We start from the raw sequence: 13,974 nt of genomic DNA on the forward strand, positions 1-13,974 counted from the left end.
GAGAAAATAATTTTAATAGATTCAAAAACTTGACATTTTGTGCTTTTTAAATTAAAGAGATAGAACCCCTTTCATTTTCCTCAGTTAGGCCGTTTGCCTGCAGCAGCAGCAGCAGCAGCAGCGACGGCGGCAGCAGCAGCGGCACAAACAGGAGCAGCAGCAGCTCACTTAAGCTTTTCCTCCACTTCACGAGGCACTTGGGAGTACCATGCGGGGCTTTCACGTGGGGCAGAGTGTCCTGGGTTGATCAGCAGCAGCTGGAGAATCCACGAAAAAGGGTTTAGGGTTTAGGGTGTAGGGTTTAGGGTTTAGGGTGTAGGGTTCAGGGTTTACAACCCCCCTCACACCCTCCCTACCCTTCGCTCACGGAAAGCACAAAATGGATGCTGTGGCGGAGCTGGAGGGGCAGCAGCCGCTGCAGCTACAGCAGCAGCAGCAGCTGCAGCAGCAGAAGCAGCAGCAGCAGCCACAGAAGCAAAAGCTGCAGCAGCTGCAGCGGAGGGCCTGGCCCTCAGGGACCAATGGGCCTAAAGCTGGCGCATGCAGGCTGTCTAATGGCAGCAACAGCAGCAGCAGCAGCAGCGCCGCTGCAGCCCCCTTCGCTGCTGCTTCCTCCACTGCTGCTGATTCTGCTGCCTTTTGCAGCAACGACAGCAGCAGCAGCAGCAACAGCAGCAGCAGCAGCAGGATTGCAGCCCTAGGAGCTGCTATGCTGCAGCAGCTAGAGGATGATTGCGAAGCAGCAGCTCGAGGGGCCCGACAGAGGGCTGAAGAGTTCGCCACCTTCATAGACGACCAAATTGGTTAGGGTCTAGGGTTAACTCCTCAGGAACTAGGGTTTAGGGTTTAGGGTTTAGGGTTTAGGGTTTACATATTACAAGTCTAGGGTTTACGGTCTATTGGGAGGCGGGTCTAGGGTTGCAGGACTACACTCGAGAGTTTGTGGTTTTATGGCATAGAATATAGGACGCCACGCAGGGTTTAGGGTTTAGGCCTTGGGGTTTAGGGTTTAGGGTTTAGGGTTTAGGGTTTGGGGCCTAGCGTGTATGGGCTTGTCTTTGTCTTCAGCTGAGCTGGAGCAACTGGCTATGGAGAGTGCCCAGCTGCAAGCTGAGGTAGAAGAACTCAACGCTAGTAAGCTTGGCGACTGGGGGTTTAGGGTTTAGGGTTCAGGGTTTAGGGTTTAGGGTTAAGGGTTTAAGTTTAGAGGAGGCACGATCGTACGTAGAGTTGCGCTTTCTGTGACATTTCAGAGACAGAGCAAAACCTGCGGGAGGTGCAAGTGCTCCTTGAGGAGGACAAGGCAAGGGTTTAGGGTTTAGGGTTTAGGGTTTTGGGTTGGGGGTTTGAACATCTTTATTCGAGTGCTCAGGATTTCAGGGTTTGTGTTGCGTTCTGGCTGCATTGCCATCTGCTTTTTTCGTAGTAGTGTGCACGGCCACTACGCCATGTTATAGAACGCAGGGTTTTCGCTCTAGGGTTTAGGGTTTAGGGTTTAGGGTTTTGTGGTTTGTGGCGGCAGGCAGTAGACGCTGAGTTGGCTCGCGTGGCTGCTGCAAAGGAGAAGGTGGAGCTGCGGCTGCAAGCGGCGCACCGAAAGTTAGAAGCCACAAGAAAAGGTCCATTAAGGGTTTAGGGTTTAGGGTTTAGGGTTTAGGGTTTGTTGATTCTGAAAGTTGGCGTGGTTGTTCGTTTCCGGCACGCGCATTTCGCCAGTTCAAGTTCAACTTGCAAGTTCGTGTTCGTGTCAGTACTTGAAACTTTGCATTTTGCAAGTAAACTTCTTTTATTTTTTAATTTTAATTTTAATTTTAATTTTAATTTCTTTTTCTTAATCTTATTTGTTTTTTTGACAGAGTTCGCGGTGGTTTCCTCGCAAGACGCGCACGCGAGGAAGGAGTGGCGGGCCAGAGTGGATGCCTACAGATTTACTCACGCTTTGAAAATCTATCAGCCTGCAGGTAGCAGCAGCAGCAGCAGCAGCAGCATTAATACAAGCAGCAGCAGCAGCAGCAGGGGCCGCGGGGGCTGAACCACTACTGCTGGAAGCAGCAGCATTAATACAAGCAGCAGCAGCAGCAGCAGGGGCCGCGGGGGCTGAACTACTACTGCTGGAAGCAGCAGCAACAGCAGCACCACTTGCAGCAACACGGCAGCAGCGGTAGTATGAAGCAGCAGTAGCGGCAAGCGCAGAACTAAGTGCAGCAGCAGCAGCAGCAGCAGCAGAAGCAGCAGCTCTGAAGCTGTTTTGCATTTTGTCTTAAAGAGGTCACACCGATCGCCAGATAAGGGCTTAAAATCCACGGTTTCCTGCCAGCGCCCTAGGGTTTAGGGTTTAGGGTTTGTGTGCAGGCGAGAGGTTCACCCGCATTTGTTTCATGAGTCTGTACAAGGCTTTGCCTGCTCTGGAGTGTTTTGTGGACATCTCATTCCAGCAGCAAACTTGCCACGGTGAGTTAAATGCAAAAACTTGCTTTTGCTGCTGCTTCGTTGCTGCTGCTGTGGCTAGCTAGCTGCAGCGACTCGCTAGCTAGCTGTGAGCTCTGGCTAGCTGCTCTCTTAATGTCTTCCCGTGCAGTCCTTTGCCTCGCAGGCGGCTAGCTAGCTAGCTAAGTGAGCCACAGCTAGCTAGCTAGCTAGCTAGCCCTACTAGGTAGCTAACTAGCTAACTAGCTACGTAGCTGCTAGCTAGCTAGCTATGTGGCCGGCTATGTGGCTGGCTAGCTAGCTAGCTACCTACGTAGCTAGCTAGCTACGTAGCTAGCCAGCTAGCTGCGCAGCTAGCTAGCTAGCTAGCTAGCTAGCCAGCTAGTTAGCTAGCTAGCCTCTTGTGTGTTGTGCTGCTGCGTGGGGCTCAGTGGTGGGGGCTTGGCCGGAGTGCTGTCTTTGGGAACTCGGGGAACTTTACAAAGAAGGCCGAATTAGTTTTGCTGCTTTTCTTTCGCACTTGCGGCTTCTTTTCAAGCAGAAGCTGCAGCAAATGAGCCCCGCGCAGAAGCTGGCTGCGCTGCAGCAGCAGCAGCGCAGCAGCAGCGCAGCAGCGCCCCAAACCCTAAACCCTAGCTCCCCGCCCCAAACCGCGCACAAAGCCCAAACCCTAAACCCAAGGCCCCACGAATCCAAACCCTAAACCCTCAGCAATTCTTTGCAGCCAACAGTGGGTGCTGTCTTTGACCCTAAAACAATGAACAGAGTCTTCTCGCAGCTCCTGCTTCTTGAAATTCAGGGTTTAGGGCTTAGGGTTTAGGGGTTAGGGTTAGGGTTTAGGGTTTAGGGTTTAGGGTCTGGGAGAAGCCGCATACCTAGCTTGTGTTGTGCTGCGGACAGCTTTTGCTGCGGTGCAAAAACCTGCTTTATCAGCACAAAGACTGACTGGATAGGAATATTTGCTGCTGCTGCAGCAGCTGCTGCTGCAGCAGCAGCAACAACACCTGCTGCTACAGCAGCTGTTGGGTCCCTAGTTCAGTCAGCAGCCAGTTCTGCATTTTGGTGCTGCAGCAGGAACTCAAGGAAAGCATAGCAGCAGCAGCAGACGCTGCAGCAACACCAGCAGCAGCAGCAGCTGCTGCGTTGCAGTTGCAGCGCCTTTTACCTTCCTCCCCTCGAGGCGCACCGTTAGGGAGACTTTATTTGTTCTTTATTTTAAATATTTCGTTGAAAAAATAGTTTAATTTTCATTTACATATTTTTTAAAGTCCCAGCTGCATCCAGCCGTATGTACAGCTCAGGTTTCCCACAAATGCAACAAAGAAGACACTGTGCTTCTTTTTCGTTCCCCCTGCATGCTTTGACTTCATTTTAAAGATTAAAAAGAGATTTAATTTGAAAATGGAAACATTTTGAGATAATAAATACAGTTAATGCTCAGCTGTGGGGCCCCACAGCTTGGGAAAAGGACTTCGCCACATTTGCAGCAAAGTGGCTCCCGTGGGGGCCGTTTTGCTGCATACAGAAAGCTAGCAGCAGCTTTGCTACTGCTAGCAGCAACTTTGCTGCTGCTAGCAACAACTTTGCTGCTGCTCGCAGCAACTTTGCTGCTGATAGCAGCAAAAGGTTTGCTGTTGGCTCTCGAAGTGGCCTTTGCTGCAGGACTTTGGGCAGCAGCAAACTAGAAAGCTAGCAGCAGCTTTGCTGCTGCTAGGAGCATATAGTTCACTGTTATAACTTCCTGCAGCAGCAAAAGGCAAAATAGAATTTGAAAAATTAAAATTAACTTTTTCCTGAATTAAAGACAGCAGCTCAGCAAGTCTTCAAAGACAGCTGATTTGGCCTTTTGTCTTGCAACAAGCCCTAAACCCTAAACCCTAAACCCTAAACTCTAAACTCTAAACCCTAAACCCTAAGCGGGAATCAGGGCAGCAGATTTGGGCCACAAGAGGCTGTGTGGCAACTGGCTGGCTGAGGCAGCCTCTTGAGAAAGTGTTCTTTTTAATTTTATTTTCAATAAGTCTTTCAGAAACAAGTTTGTCTTTCTGGCAAAGTCATGTGTCAATAAGAAGTGTCTTCTGCTGCTGCTGCTGCTGCTGCTGCTAAAAAGCAAAAAGCAGGTTTTGCCACTGCTGGCAGCAGCAGCACGCAGGCAGCAAAATAAGTTAAAGGTTGGGGAAAGCTGCTTCTGGGAATTCAAATAACAGCAGCAGCAGTGGACCACTGCAGCGCAGCAGTTGACCACTGCAGCGCAGCAGTGGACCACTGCTGCTGACTTGTGTGACCAGTGGTCTGCATGCGGCGCAGCACAAACTAAACAGCAAATGCGAAATTTGGAGAAGACTTTTTATCTTTTTGAACTCCAGGAAAAGAGAAGAAGTTCAAATGGCGGCAGCACTTGACAAGCTGGCAGCAGCTCGGCCACAATAGCCCAACTGCTGGCCTTGAACGAATTGCTGCTGCTGCTGTTGCTGCTGCTGCTGCTGCTGCTGCTGCTGCTGCATTCAAGTTCCGCCAAGCGCACTGCTGCAGCTCTCCAGCTGCTGCTGCAGGCCGCCAGCAGCTAGCCACGCAGCTAGCCATGCAGCTAGCCATGCAGCTAGCCATGCAGCTAGCCATGCAGCTAGCCACAAGTTCCAATGTTTACAATCTAAAATATAAAGTAACAAAATATGGGGCCTCTTCTGGGCTGGGGGCCCCCTAAAGTACCCAAAAGGGGGGCCCCCAGGCCCACTGGGGGTCCCCCGTGCTGCAGCTGCTGAACAAAAGGGATTATTATAAGCAGCTTTTTTGTTTTTAAGATCTTCTGAGAATAAAACGTTGAAAAGACTCAAATCTAAGAAACTGAGGGGCTATATGCAGCAGCAGCAGCAGCAGCAGATTTGGAGGGAAGCAGCAGCTGCTCGACTTTTGACCAGTGCAGCTAGCTGAGAAGCTAGTGCTGCGGCGCTGGCGCTGCTGCTACTGCTGCTGGCCAGAGAGCGGGGGCTACGCAGCGTTCCTTCTGCGCCAGTATTTGCTGCTGCTGCTCCTCCAGTGCAGTAAAGTTGAATTCCTTCTTTTCATTCTAGGCCTGTCAGGGCTTTGCCCGCGGCTGCTGCTGCACGAGCAGCAGCTGCTGCAGAAGGAGCTGCTGCTGCAGCAGCAGCTGCTGCTGCAGCTAAAGAGGGCCAAAAGACCCCACAAGAAGCCCCAGCGCATGCAGCCCCGGAGCCAAACTGCGAATTCAATTTGGCCCTGAGCTGCTGCTGCTGCTGCTGCTGCTTAACTTCTGCCAACTGCCACAAACACCCCCCTGTGCTTCTTTTTCCTCTATTCTGCTTTTAATGAACTACTTGGCTGCCTCAAGAGTGCCTTTTGGACTCACAAAAGGCAGCTTTTGGCCCGCCCGAACGCGACGAAGGCCATTTGCTGCTGCTGTCTTTGCACTTTCAACTCAAACTAAACTCTAATTCCTAAACTATTGACCCTAAGGCCAAAAAAAGTCAATATATAGGCCAGAGAAGCTGGGGGAGCCCGCTAGGGTACAGACCCCGTACCCCCATTGTGTGTCTGCTGCGGTGATCTTTTGAAGAAGAGGCTTGGGAGGTCTCTGAAAAGGAGAATAACCCGCAGGACATAAATAATAAACAATTTAAAGTGAAATGAAAGCAAATCCTCTTTTTTAATTCGCAAAGTCAAACCGCCACTGTCCAAGAAAGCAGAGTTGGCCAGACCGTTAGCGTTGGGTGCTCTGAGGCAGCTCGCGTTGCATATTGTTCTTTTCAAGTTTGCACTTCGTCACTTCTTCATTTAGGACAAAGTTGGGAGTAGAGTAATTCATTTTCTCCTTCATTTTTATTAAGAATTCGAAGCTAATCGTGGCGCCTGTGTCGGCCCGCCTTCGCTGTGGCTGCTGCTGCTCTTGCGGCTTCCTGACATGACAGCAGCAACGCGGACTGCTTCTTGATCTATTTGTCGATTCTAAAAGTGAATTTCGGAAAAGAAAACATTTCCAATTTCTTCTTCAATTTCAATTCTTTGTTGCGGCCTGGTTTCGGCAGGCGCCGTCGTGGGCCATCTTCTCACTCTTGTTCTGTCTGCTTCCTCGCGGCTCTTCCCGCCTGCCTTCGCACTGAGACTTCTTCTCCGCAGCAGCTTCAAAAACAATCATTAAAATTTTATTTTATTTGTTTTTTCGAAGTCTTGTTGGCTTTTGCTTTCCGTGTATCCCCCAGACTGCCTCATTTCGAGTCAAGGAGGTCCTTTGAGCCGGACACACCAGCGGGCACATCCCAATCCCAGGAGCCCTACGCAGCAGCAGCAGTAGCAGCAGCAGCAGCAGCAGCAGAAGCGACAATGGGTGTGTTTGATTTTGTGAAGAAGCAGAAGGCGGGGGCCTCCGCCCCGAGGGCCGCAGCAGTCGAGCCGGTGCCTCCAGCAGCAGCAGCAGCAGCAGCAGCAGCGCCTTCCCCGTCTTCGGGGGCTGCAGCAACAGCGGCGCCGCCCGCAGCAGCAGCGCCGCCACCAGCAGCAGCAGCAGCAACAAAGGGGGCCTACCTGGTCTTCGACACTGCCAGCAACGGCACTCTCTTCATAGTTTGGAGTGTATCTCCAGTCGAAGGGGCCATGGCTTTCTTCGAACCGAAAAAGCCAGTGGCGGATTTCAAGTATAAAGACAAGGGCGGAAAGTCCGAAATCTTCCGAAACCTCTCGGTGAGCAAACCCTGATTTAGGGTTTAGGGTTTAGGGTTTAGGGATTAGGGTTGGGGCCTGGGAGGCGGAACTCCCGCTGCTGCAGCTGCTGCAGCTACAGCAGCTGCAGCAGCTGCAGCAGCACCAGCTGCTGCAGCTGCTGCTGCTGCTGCTTCTGCTGCAGCAGCAGGTTGAGTGCTGCGCTGCGTTTGCTGCTGCAGCAAGACAAGAAGAACTACTACGAAGGGTTTTGCCAGTTCTTCAAAACTGCTGCTGAACACAAAGGGCTTTGTCGTTTGCTGCCGGGGCTGGAAGCAGCACCAATAAAGGTGGAAGTGGCTTTTCTGGAGAGCAGCAGCAACAAAGTCATTTTCCTCGAAACAGCTGCTGCTGTCAGTGCTGCTGCTGCTGCTGCTGTTGCATGCACTCCCAAGGGGGACTCTTCTCTCCATGTACAGACACTCGCCAAAGATGTCTTCGTCAGAAACGCCAGAAGGGGCGGCGCTGCTCTCATCTTCTAGTGGACCACCCGCGTGACCAGTGGTCCACTGCGAGCTGCTGCTGCTGCTGCTGCTGCTGCTGCTGCTGCAGCCCGCAGCGAGCAGTTCGGGTGCGCAAAGGGGAGCCCTACGCAGCCACAGCCCTGTGGCCTGCTGCTGCTGCGGCTGCAGCACGAGATGCCACTACTGCTGCTGCTGCAGCACCAGGGGCAAGTACTGCTGCGGCTGCAGCACCAGGTGCAACTACTGCTGCAGCTGCAGCTGCAGCTCTACCAGGGCAGCTGCTGCAGCTGCCCTGATGCAGCTGCAGCTGCATTAGGGCAGCTGCTGCAGCTGCTGCTGCAGCAGGCGCGACTACTGCCGCTGCTGCATTAGGTGTATCTACAGCTGGTGCAGCAGCTGCTGCATCAGGTGCAGCGTGTGGCGCTGCGGCTGCATCAAGTGCAACTACTGCTGCTGCTGCTGCGTCCAGCGCCACTGCTGCTGCTGCAGCAGCAACGCCCCCAGTGGGAGCAGCCGCAGCAGCATTTATGCCAGTCTACTTTTTCTGCTACAATTGGAAGCACTTTTATCAATTGCAGGTCTCGACTAGCAGCAAAAATGGATTAGCAGCTGCCTGCTGCAGCTGGCTAGGGCCTCGAAGTTGCTGCTGCACTAAGAAGACACACAAGTAAAAGCTGCTGCAGCAGAACGCGAAAAGTGGTCCACTGGTCACCTCTTGAGCAGCTCGAAGGGCTGCCTCCGTCCCATCTGGATAAACATGGAGAGAAAAGGGAAAAGCTCTTGTCGGGGAAGCTTTTTGGAGTTTAGAATAATTAAAATGCCGCAGCAAAACAAAAGAAGGGCACTCGTCTCCGGCGCGGGCGAGCCCCGAGGTGTACGTACACCCCACGCGCACGGGGAACGCGCGGGGCGTCTTTGCAGGTTGCAGGCCTACTGCCGTGCAAAGTACATATAAATTCGTCAATTAATATAAATAATACAAATTAATATAAGTGACGTATTAAATCATCTATAGAACGTTTTGCTGCGCTTGCACGGCCTATATCGCAGCAGAGGCGCGCTAGAGCTCCACTGCAATTTTGCCCGAACTGTCCGCTGCGCCTTTTCCTGCACCAGTCAAAGAACTAAAGTAAGAATATATTTTATCCAAAACCGAAGCTGGCAGCAGCAAATAAGCTGCTGCTGCTGCTGCCAGCAGCAGCAGCAGCAGCTTCACGGGGCAGCAAGCCGCTGCCGCGCAGGGACATCCGCGCTTCTCCTCCCTGCACACAAAACAGCCAAGCTGCTGCAGCAGCCAGTAATCTGCATGAATTCAAAACTGCAGCAGCAAGCGGCAGCAGCAGGAAGCAGCAGCAGCAGCAGCCAGCAGCAGCAGCCAGCAGCAGCAGTAACAAGCAGCAGCAGCAGCAGGGAGTTGTGCTGCAGCTTGCAGCAAACAAACACAGCAAGACAGCAAGCGGCGAAAGGCAAATGAAGAGCAGCAGCAAACCACGCACTGCGGACTGCAGCAGACAAAGTTATGGGCTACAGCAGCGGGAGGCGCATGCAGCTCTAGTTGGGCCTTTTGAATCCAACAAAAAAATAAATTGATTTTAAATTAATTTTAAATTAATTAAATTTAATCTTGAGGGCTACAAGAAGCAGCAGAGGCAGTGTGTGCAGGCGCGGCGAGGCTGCGGCTCGCTCGCACACAGGGAGTGCGGCGGGAAGCGCCGGCTTTGAGTCTCTGGAGGGCACAATAAAACGAAAAAGTCTTTTAAATTGAAATTAAATTAAAAAGAGATGAAATTAAATGTTTAAAAATGCAGTTCTTGCCTGTTTCCCTTGCGTTTCGCCTCGCGCGAAGGAGGCACGGGGGCTGCCGCCGGCTGCTGCGCATCCTCCTCGCGCGTCTGCCGCCTCGTGGTCACCATTTTTCTCCTCTTCTGCTGCTTTTTTAAATTAAAGAAAAAACAATTCAAAAGAAGAACTCAAAGAAATCCCGCGCTGCAGCAGCCAGCCCCACGGACACCGCAGACCACTGCCGGCGGCCTTGCACAGGAGCCAGAAAGCGGGCAAAACGGGGCCCCCGGCGGTCAATTGCGCGCTCTTTCGACTGATCTGCGCAATAATCGACAAACTCAACTTCTAATGGATCTTTATTTGCACTATTAATTGCAAAACCGCAAAATTCTGGTCTTTCGAGCCCAAGGCGCTGCACAGTGGGCTCCTAACAGTCGCGATTCACCTGGCGACACCGCGGGCCTGCTGATCCGCGCTTTCTCGCCGCTACTTTCGATAGAATTGAATGCTAATTTAATTTTAATATATTTTGCCACAAATTAAAAAGATTTAAAAGCTTTAAAGACGCATAAGCGGCTGCGGATCGGCAGATTCCGCGCTGCTCGAAAGCTGAACGTGACAGCGGCGGCCGGAGGCGTCGGGAGTGCCTGCGCAACTGTGTCCTTGCTGACGAAATTCAGTCAATATTTCTTTCTCTCAAGGGTTATTTTGCATTAACTATTAATTATTTTTTCAATTTAATTATTGTTTGCGGCTTTCGGGGCTCTTCGGGGCGGCGGGCGGCTGTTTTTGCGTTTTTCTGAACTTGCAAAATGGCGGGCGGGGTCTTTCCGCTGCTGCTGCTGTGTTTTCTTTCGCTTTTTTTGCTTCCAGCAGCAGCAGAAGACTTAATTATAAACGGAGAGCTGGAGTTTGTGGGGGATCGGCCGGCGAAGCTGCCGCCGGGGTCGGAGTACCTGGTGCAGCTGAGCTTCGTGCTGATGGACGCGCCCAGCGTGGTGATCAGCGCCTTCAGAGACAGTGCAGAAAAGCTCAACGAGGGAAAGCCTCTTAATTTCCAATTAAGACTTCCAGAAGAGGAGAGAGGCAGCAGCAGGGGGCGGCACTTGGCGGTTTCGGCGGTGGTCAACGTGGGCTGGAGCAGCAGCAGCAGCAGCAGCAGCAGCCAAGGCAGCAGCGAGTGGATCCGCAGAGGCGACTACAAAAACGTCTTCATGAACCTTTTGGAAGTTCCCAAGGACAAGAATACCATTGATGGCCTTAAAATCGAAATCGAACAGTACAAATGAGCAGCAGCAGCAGCAGCAGCAGCAGTTGCGGCGGCCGCGCGAGCAGCTGTTCAAACGGCGGCAGCGGGCGTACAGATAACAGCAGGTACAGAAACACATCGGCAATGAAAGCAGCAGCAGCAGCTGCAGCAGCAGCAGCAGCAGCACTTAAACGCAATTTGAGTGAACGGCTTTAACAGCGACAGCAGGTGAAGTTGCAGCAGCAAGAGCTGCTGCCGAATTGGCAACAGCCAATTCCTGCTGCTCTGAATAGCACTCTGATGACTGTAGCAGCCCTCGCCAAAGGGCCCCTCGTGTTGCAGTTGGAGCTAGTAATGGGAAAGCAGCAGCAGCAGCAGCAGCAGCGGCAGCTGCATCATGTAGTGCTGCTCTAGCAGCAGCAGCAGCAGCAGCGGCGACACAGGCAACTCCAAGCGCTGCAGCAAGCAGCAGCAGCAAGCAGCAGCGCACGTGCCGCTCGAGCCCCCCAACGGCAGAATTAGCAGCAGCAGCAGCAGCAGCGGTGCTGCTGGCAGCAGCAGCTCGTGTAAAGCCGCGTTATATATAAATAATATATAATTAATACTTCTTATTTATTTGAAAGAACTTGCAGGTTCTGCAAAGACAACAAATAGCCAGTCTTTTTGCTGCAGCTCAGCTGGTGTCTAGAGCTGCTTTTTGCTGCTTCCCGTGTGCAGCAAGTTCAGGTGTACGTACACCGAATGCACCAAAACCAGAACACGAAGGCATTCGAATAAATACTTCGCATGTGCAAATTGAATTTAATTAGATAAATCTTTTCTGCAAATGCAAATTGCATTTAATTAGATAAATCTTTTCTGCAAATGCAAATTGCATTTAATTAGTTAAATCTTTTCTGCAAATGCAAATTGAATTAAACAAGGACAGAAGCCGACGACGGGGCTCGAACCCGCGACCACGAGGTTAAGAGCCTCGCGCTCTACCGACTGAGCTACATCGGCGAAAACCCCCCCTGCAGCTGCTGCAGCAGCTGCTGCATCACCTGCAGCAGCAGCAGCAGCAGCAGCACTAAGTCTGAGATACGTTTTGTTTGTTTATTCGTCGATTTAACAATTGCTATAAACCAAAAGAAGCAAGTGGAGCAGCAGCAGCGCCACAGCTAACAGCAGATTGAACTCAGTCAATTTTTCTGTTTTTTCTTTTTTCAATAAGTCACTCTAAACCAAAAAGAGGACTTGGCTTATTAGTCTTTTGAATGAAAAATAAATAAAAGTAATAAAAGAAAAGTGGCGCTGCAAGCAGCGGCACTGTCCGCCGATGTAGCTCAGTCGGTAGAGCGCGAGGCTCTTAACCTCGTGGTCGCGGGTTCGAGCCCCGTCGTCGGCTCAATCAACTTTTAAGTTGTTTTGCTGCTGCCGCTGCTCTCTTGTGCTGCTGCTGCTGCTTTGATTTGTTGCTGCTGTTCAGCTTCTTATTTTATGTTTCTTGTTGCTGCTGCCCCTTTCGTCTGCTGCTGTGCTGCTGCTTTCTTTTGTTGCTGCTTTATAGCTTCTTAAATAATGCTTCGAGGCCGCGAGGCACTGGGGGGTTCCTTGGGGGGATGGGGGAAGCTGCTGCAGCAAACTGCTGCAGCAGCGAAGACACGGAACGCTGCAGCAGCAACGGCAGCAGCAGCAGCAGTAGTAGCAGCTAAAGGCTTCAAGAGGGTGCGGAAGGAGGTAGTGAGTTTGTAGAAAAGATAATTTTTTATCTTGAACTTTCTAATTCGTTTCTTTATATCCCACATCTGCAGATGTGGGGCCCTCGATAGAGCTGGGATCTACAGGAAAAGCAGGGAAATTGCATTTAATTATTTGCCTATGAATTTAATTAATTAAAAACAAATAAAATACAGTGAAAAACAAATAAAGAAAATTAAAAATTTGAATTGGTCAATTTTATTTGCTCTGCTGCCTCCTGGGCAGCAACAACAACCCCACCGGCGCTCATTTCGAGATATTTTAATAACTTTTTGAACTAAAATGATTCTGAAATAAAATTAAAAGTATTATTTCATTCTTTTAAAACGTTGTTTTACTCTTTTAACCAACTTTTGCTGTGGGAGAGGTTCTAAGCAGCAGCAATTTTTGCTGCTGCGTCGCTACAGCACAAATTGCTGCTGCAGACGCCACCAGCCAGCCAGCTGAGCCAGCATGTCCTTTTTCTTTCCCCTTGTGCAAAATTGCCACTCCCACATTCAAAATAAAACAAAAAGAAATTAAAAATATAAAAAAATAAAAATAAGAAGATTTAAATTCACAATAAGCCATGTAAGAAGTGCGAAAGTCGCTGAAATGCTGCTGCTGCAGCTGCGGTTTCGGCTGCAGCCTCCCCCTCACCGCAGCAAGATACGCGGCTTCTGCCGCTAAAAGTGGAGCAAAGAAGCTCATAAATATCTTAGACTTTAAGTTTTGCATTTTATCTTTTATTTATTTCCTAATTTAAACGAAAAACGAAACAAAGAGAGGAAATCCCGCCGCAGGAAGCCGACGACGGGGCTCGAACCCGCGACCACGAGGTTAAGAGCCTCGCGCTCTACCGACTGAGCTACATCGGCGTTTCAGCAAGAATTTTGCTGCAGCGTTTTCTCTTCAATTTCTTTTTTATTTATTCTTTTAAAGGCTCTTCTGTTTCATTTTCTTTTAATTAAATTGTTTTTGAAGAATCTTTTGTTTTATTTCCTTTTTATTTATTCCTTTATTAAATCTACATCCTTCTTCGTGATGCTGCTAGTGGAAGGCAGCAGCAGCAGCAGCAGCAGCAGCGGCAGCAGCAGCGCATTCTAGGCAGCTAACGACCTGCTGTGGCCCAGCAGCAAAAAGACGCGCGTCAGCAGCCTAACCCAAACCCTAAACCCTAAACCCTAAACCCTAGTGTGGAGCCCTGAAGTTCAGCAGGGAGGCAAGGGCTGCGTCCTTTGTTTGCTTCTGCTGCTTCTTGATCTTTTGAGCTGCCGCTGTTTGAAGAAAATGAAAAGCCAAAAGGAATTAAATAGTGAAATGAATGAAAAGAAAAAGTCGAGAGGCTGCTGCTGCTTAGCAGCAGTTCCTGCTGCTGCATAGCTGCAGTTTCTGCTGGTGCAGCTTAGCAGCAGTTTCTGGTGCTGCTGGCAGCAGAAGCAGACGCTGCAAATGCAGAAAAAGAATTAATTCAACACATTAGCCAAATGAAATAATTAAATTCAATCTTCTAATTGAAATAAACTTGAAAAATAAATAAAACCCAAATAACAAACAAAGGGGCCCTCAGCAGCAATTTCCATGGGCCCAGAAGCCCTGGAAGAATCAGCAAGACAGCCA

The 13,974-nt window shown here is 50.5% G+C and overlaps 3 protein-coding genes across 3 annotated transcripts; all 3 read left to right on the forward strand.

Annotated features, from left to right (window-relative positions):
- Positions 1-379: 379 nt before the first annotated feature.
- ETH_00015995 (uncharacterized protein) lies at positions 380-2,601 on the forward strand (the record flags this gene model as incomplete). Its single annotated transcript, XM_013374687.1, has 7 exons — positions 380-803; positions 1,069-1,134; positions 1,254-1,303; positions 1,523-1,619; positions 1,857-1,961; positions 2,353-2,451; positions 2,579-2,601. The coding sequence occupies 7 exons, from the start codon at positions 380-382 to the stop codon at positions 2,599-2,601; spliced, it is 864 nt and encodes a 287-aa protein (XP_013230141.1).
- A 4,164-nt stretch (positions 2,602-6,765) lies between these two features.
- On the forward strand, positions 6,766-7,622 carry ETH_00016000 (Chromosome III, complete sequence, related; the record flags this gene model as incomplete). Its single annotated transcript, XM_013374688.1, has 2 exons — positions 6,766-7,122; positions 7,323-7,622. The coding sequence occupies 2 exons, from the start codon at positions 6,766-6,768 to the stop codon at positions 7,620-7,622; spliced, it is 657 nt and encodes a 218-aa protein (XP_013230142.1).
- A 2,576-nt stretch (positions 7,623-10,198) lies between these two features.
- ETH_00016005 (uncharacterized protein) lies at positions 10,199-10,675 on the forward strand (the record flags this gene model as incomplete). Its single annotated transcript, XM_013374689.1, has 1 exon — positions 10,199-10,675. One exon carries the CDS (start codon positions 10,199-10,201, stop codon positions 10,673-10,675), a length of 477 nt encoding a protein of 158 aa, XP_013230143.1.
- Positions 10,676-13,974: the final 3,299 nt, after the last annotated feature.

The sequence above is a fragment of the Eimeria tenella genome, genomic scaffold (genome assembly GCF_000499545.2).
Source record: "Eimeria tenella Houghton genomic scaffold, Eth_scaff22, whole genome shotgun sequence".
Taxonomy (NCBI): domain Eukaryota; phylum Apicomplexa; class Conoidasida; order Eucoccidiorida; family Eimeriidae; genus Eimeria; species Eimeria tenella.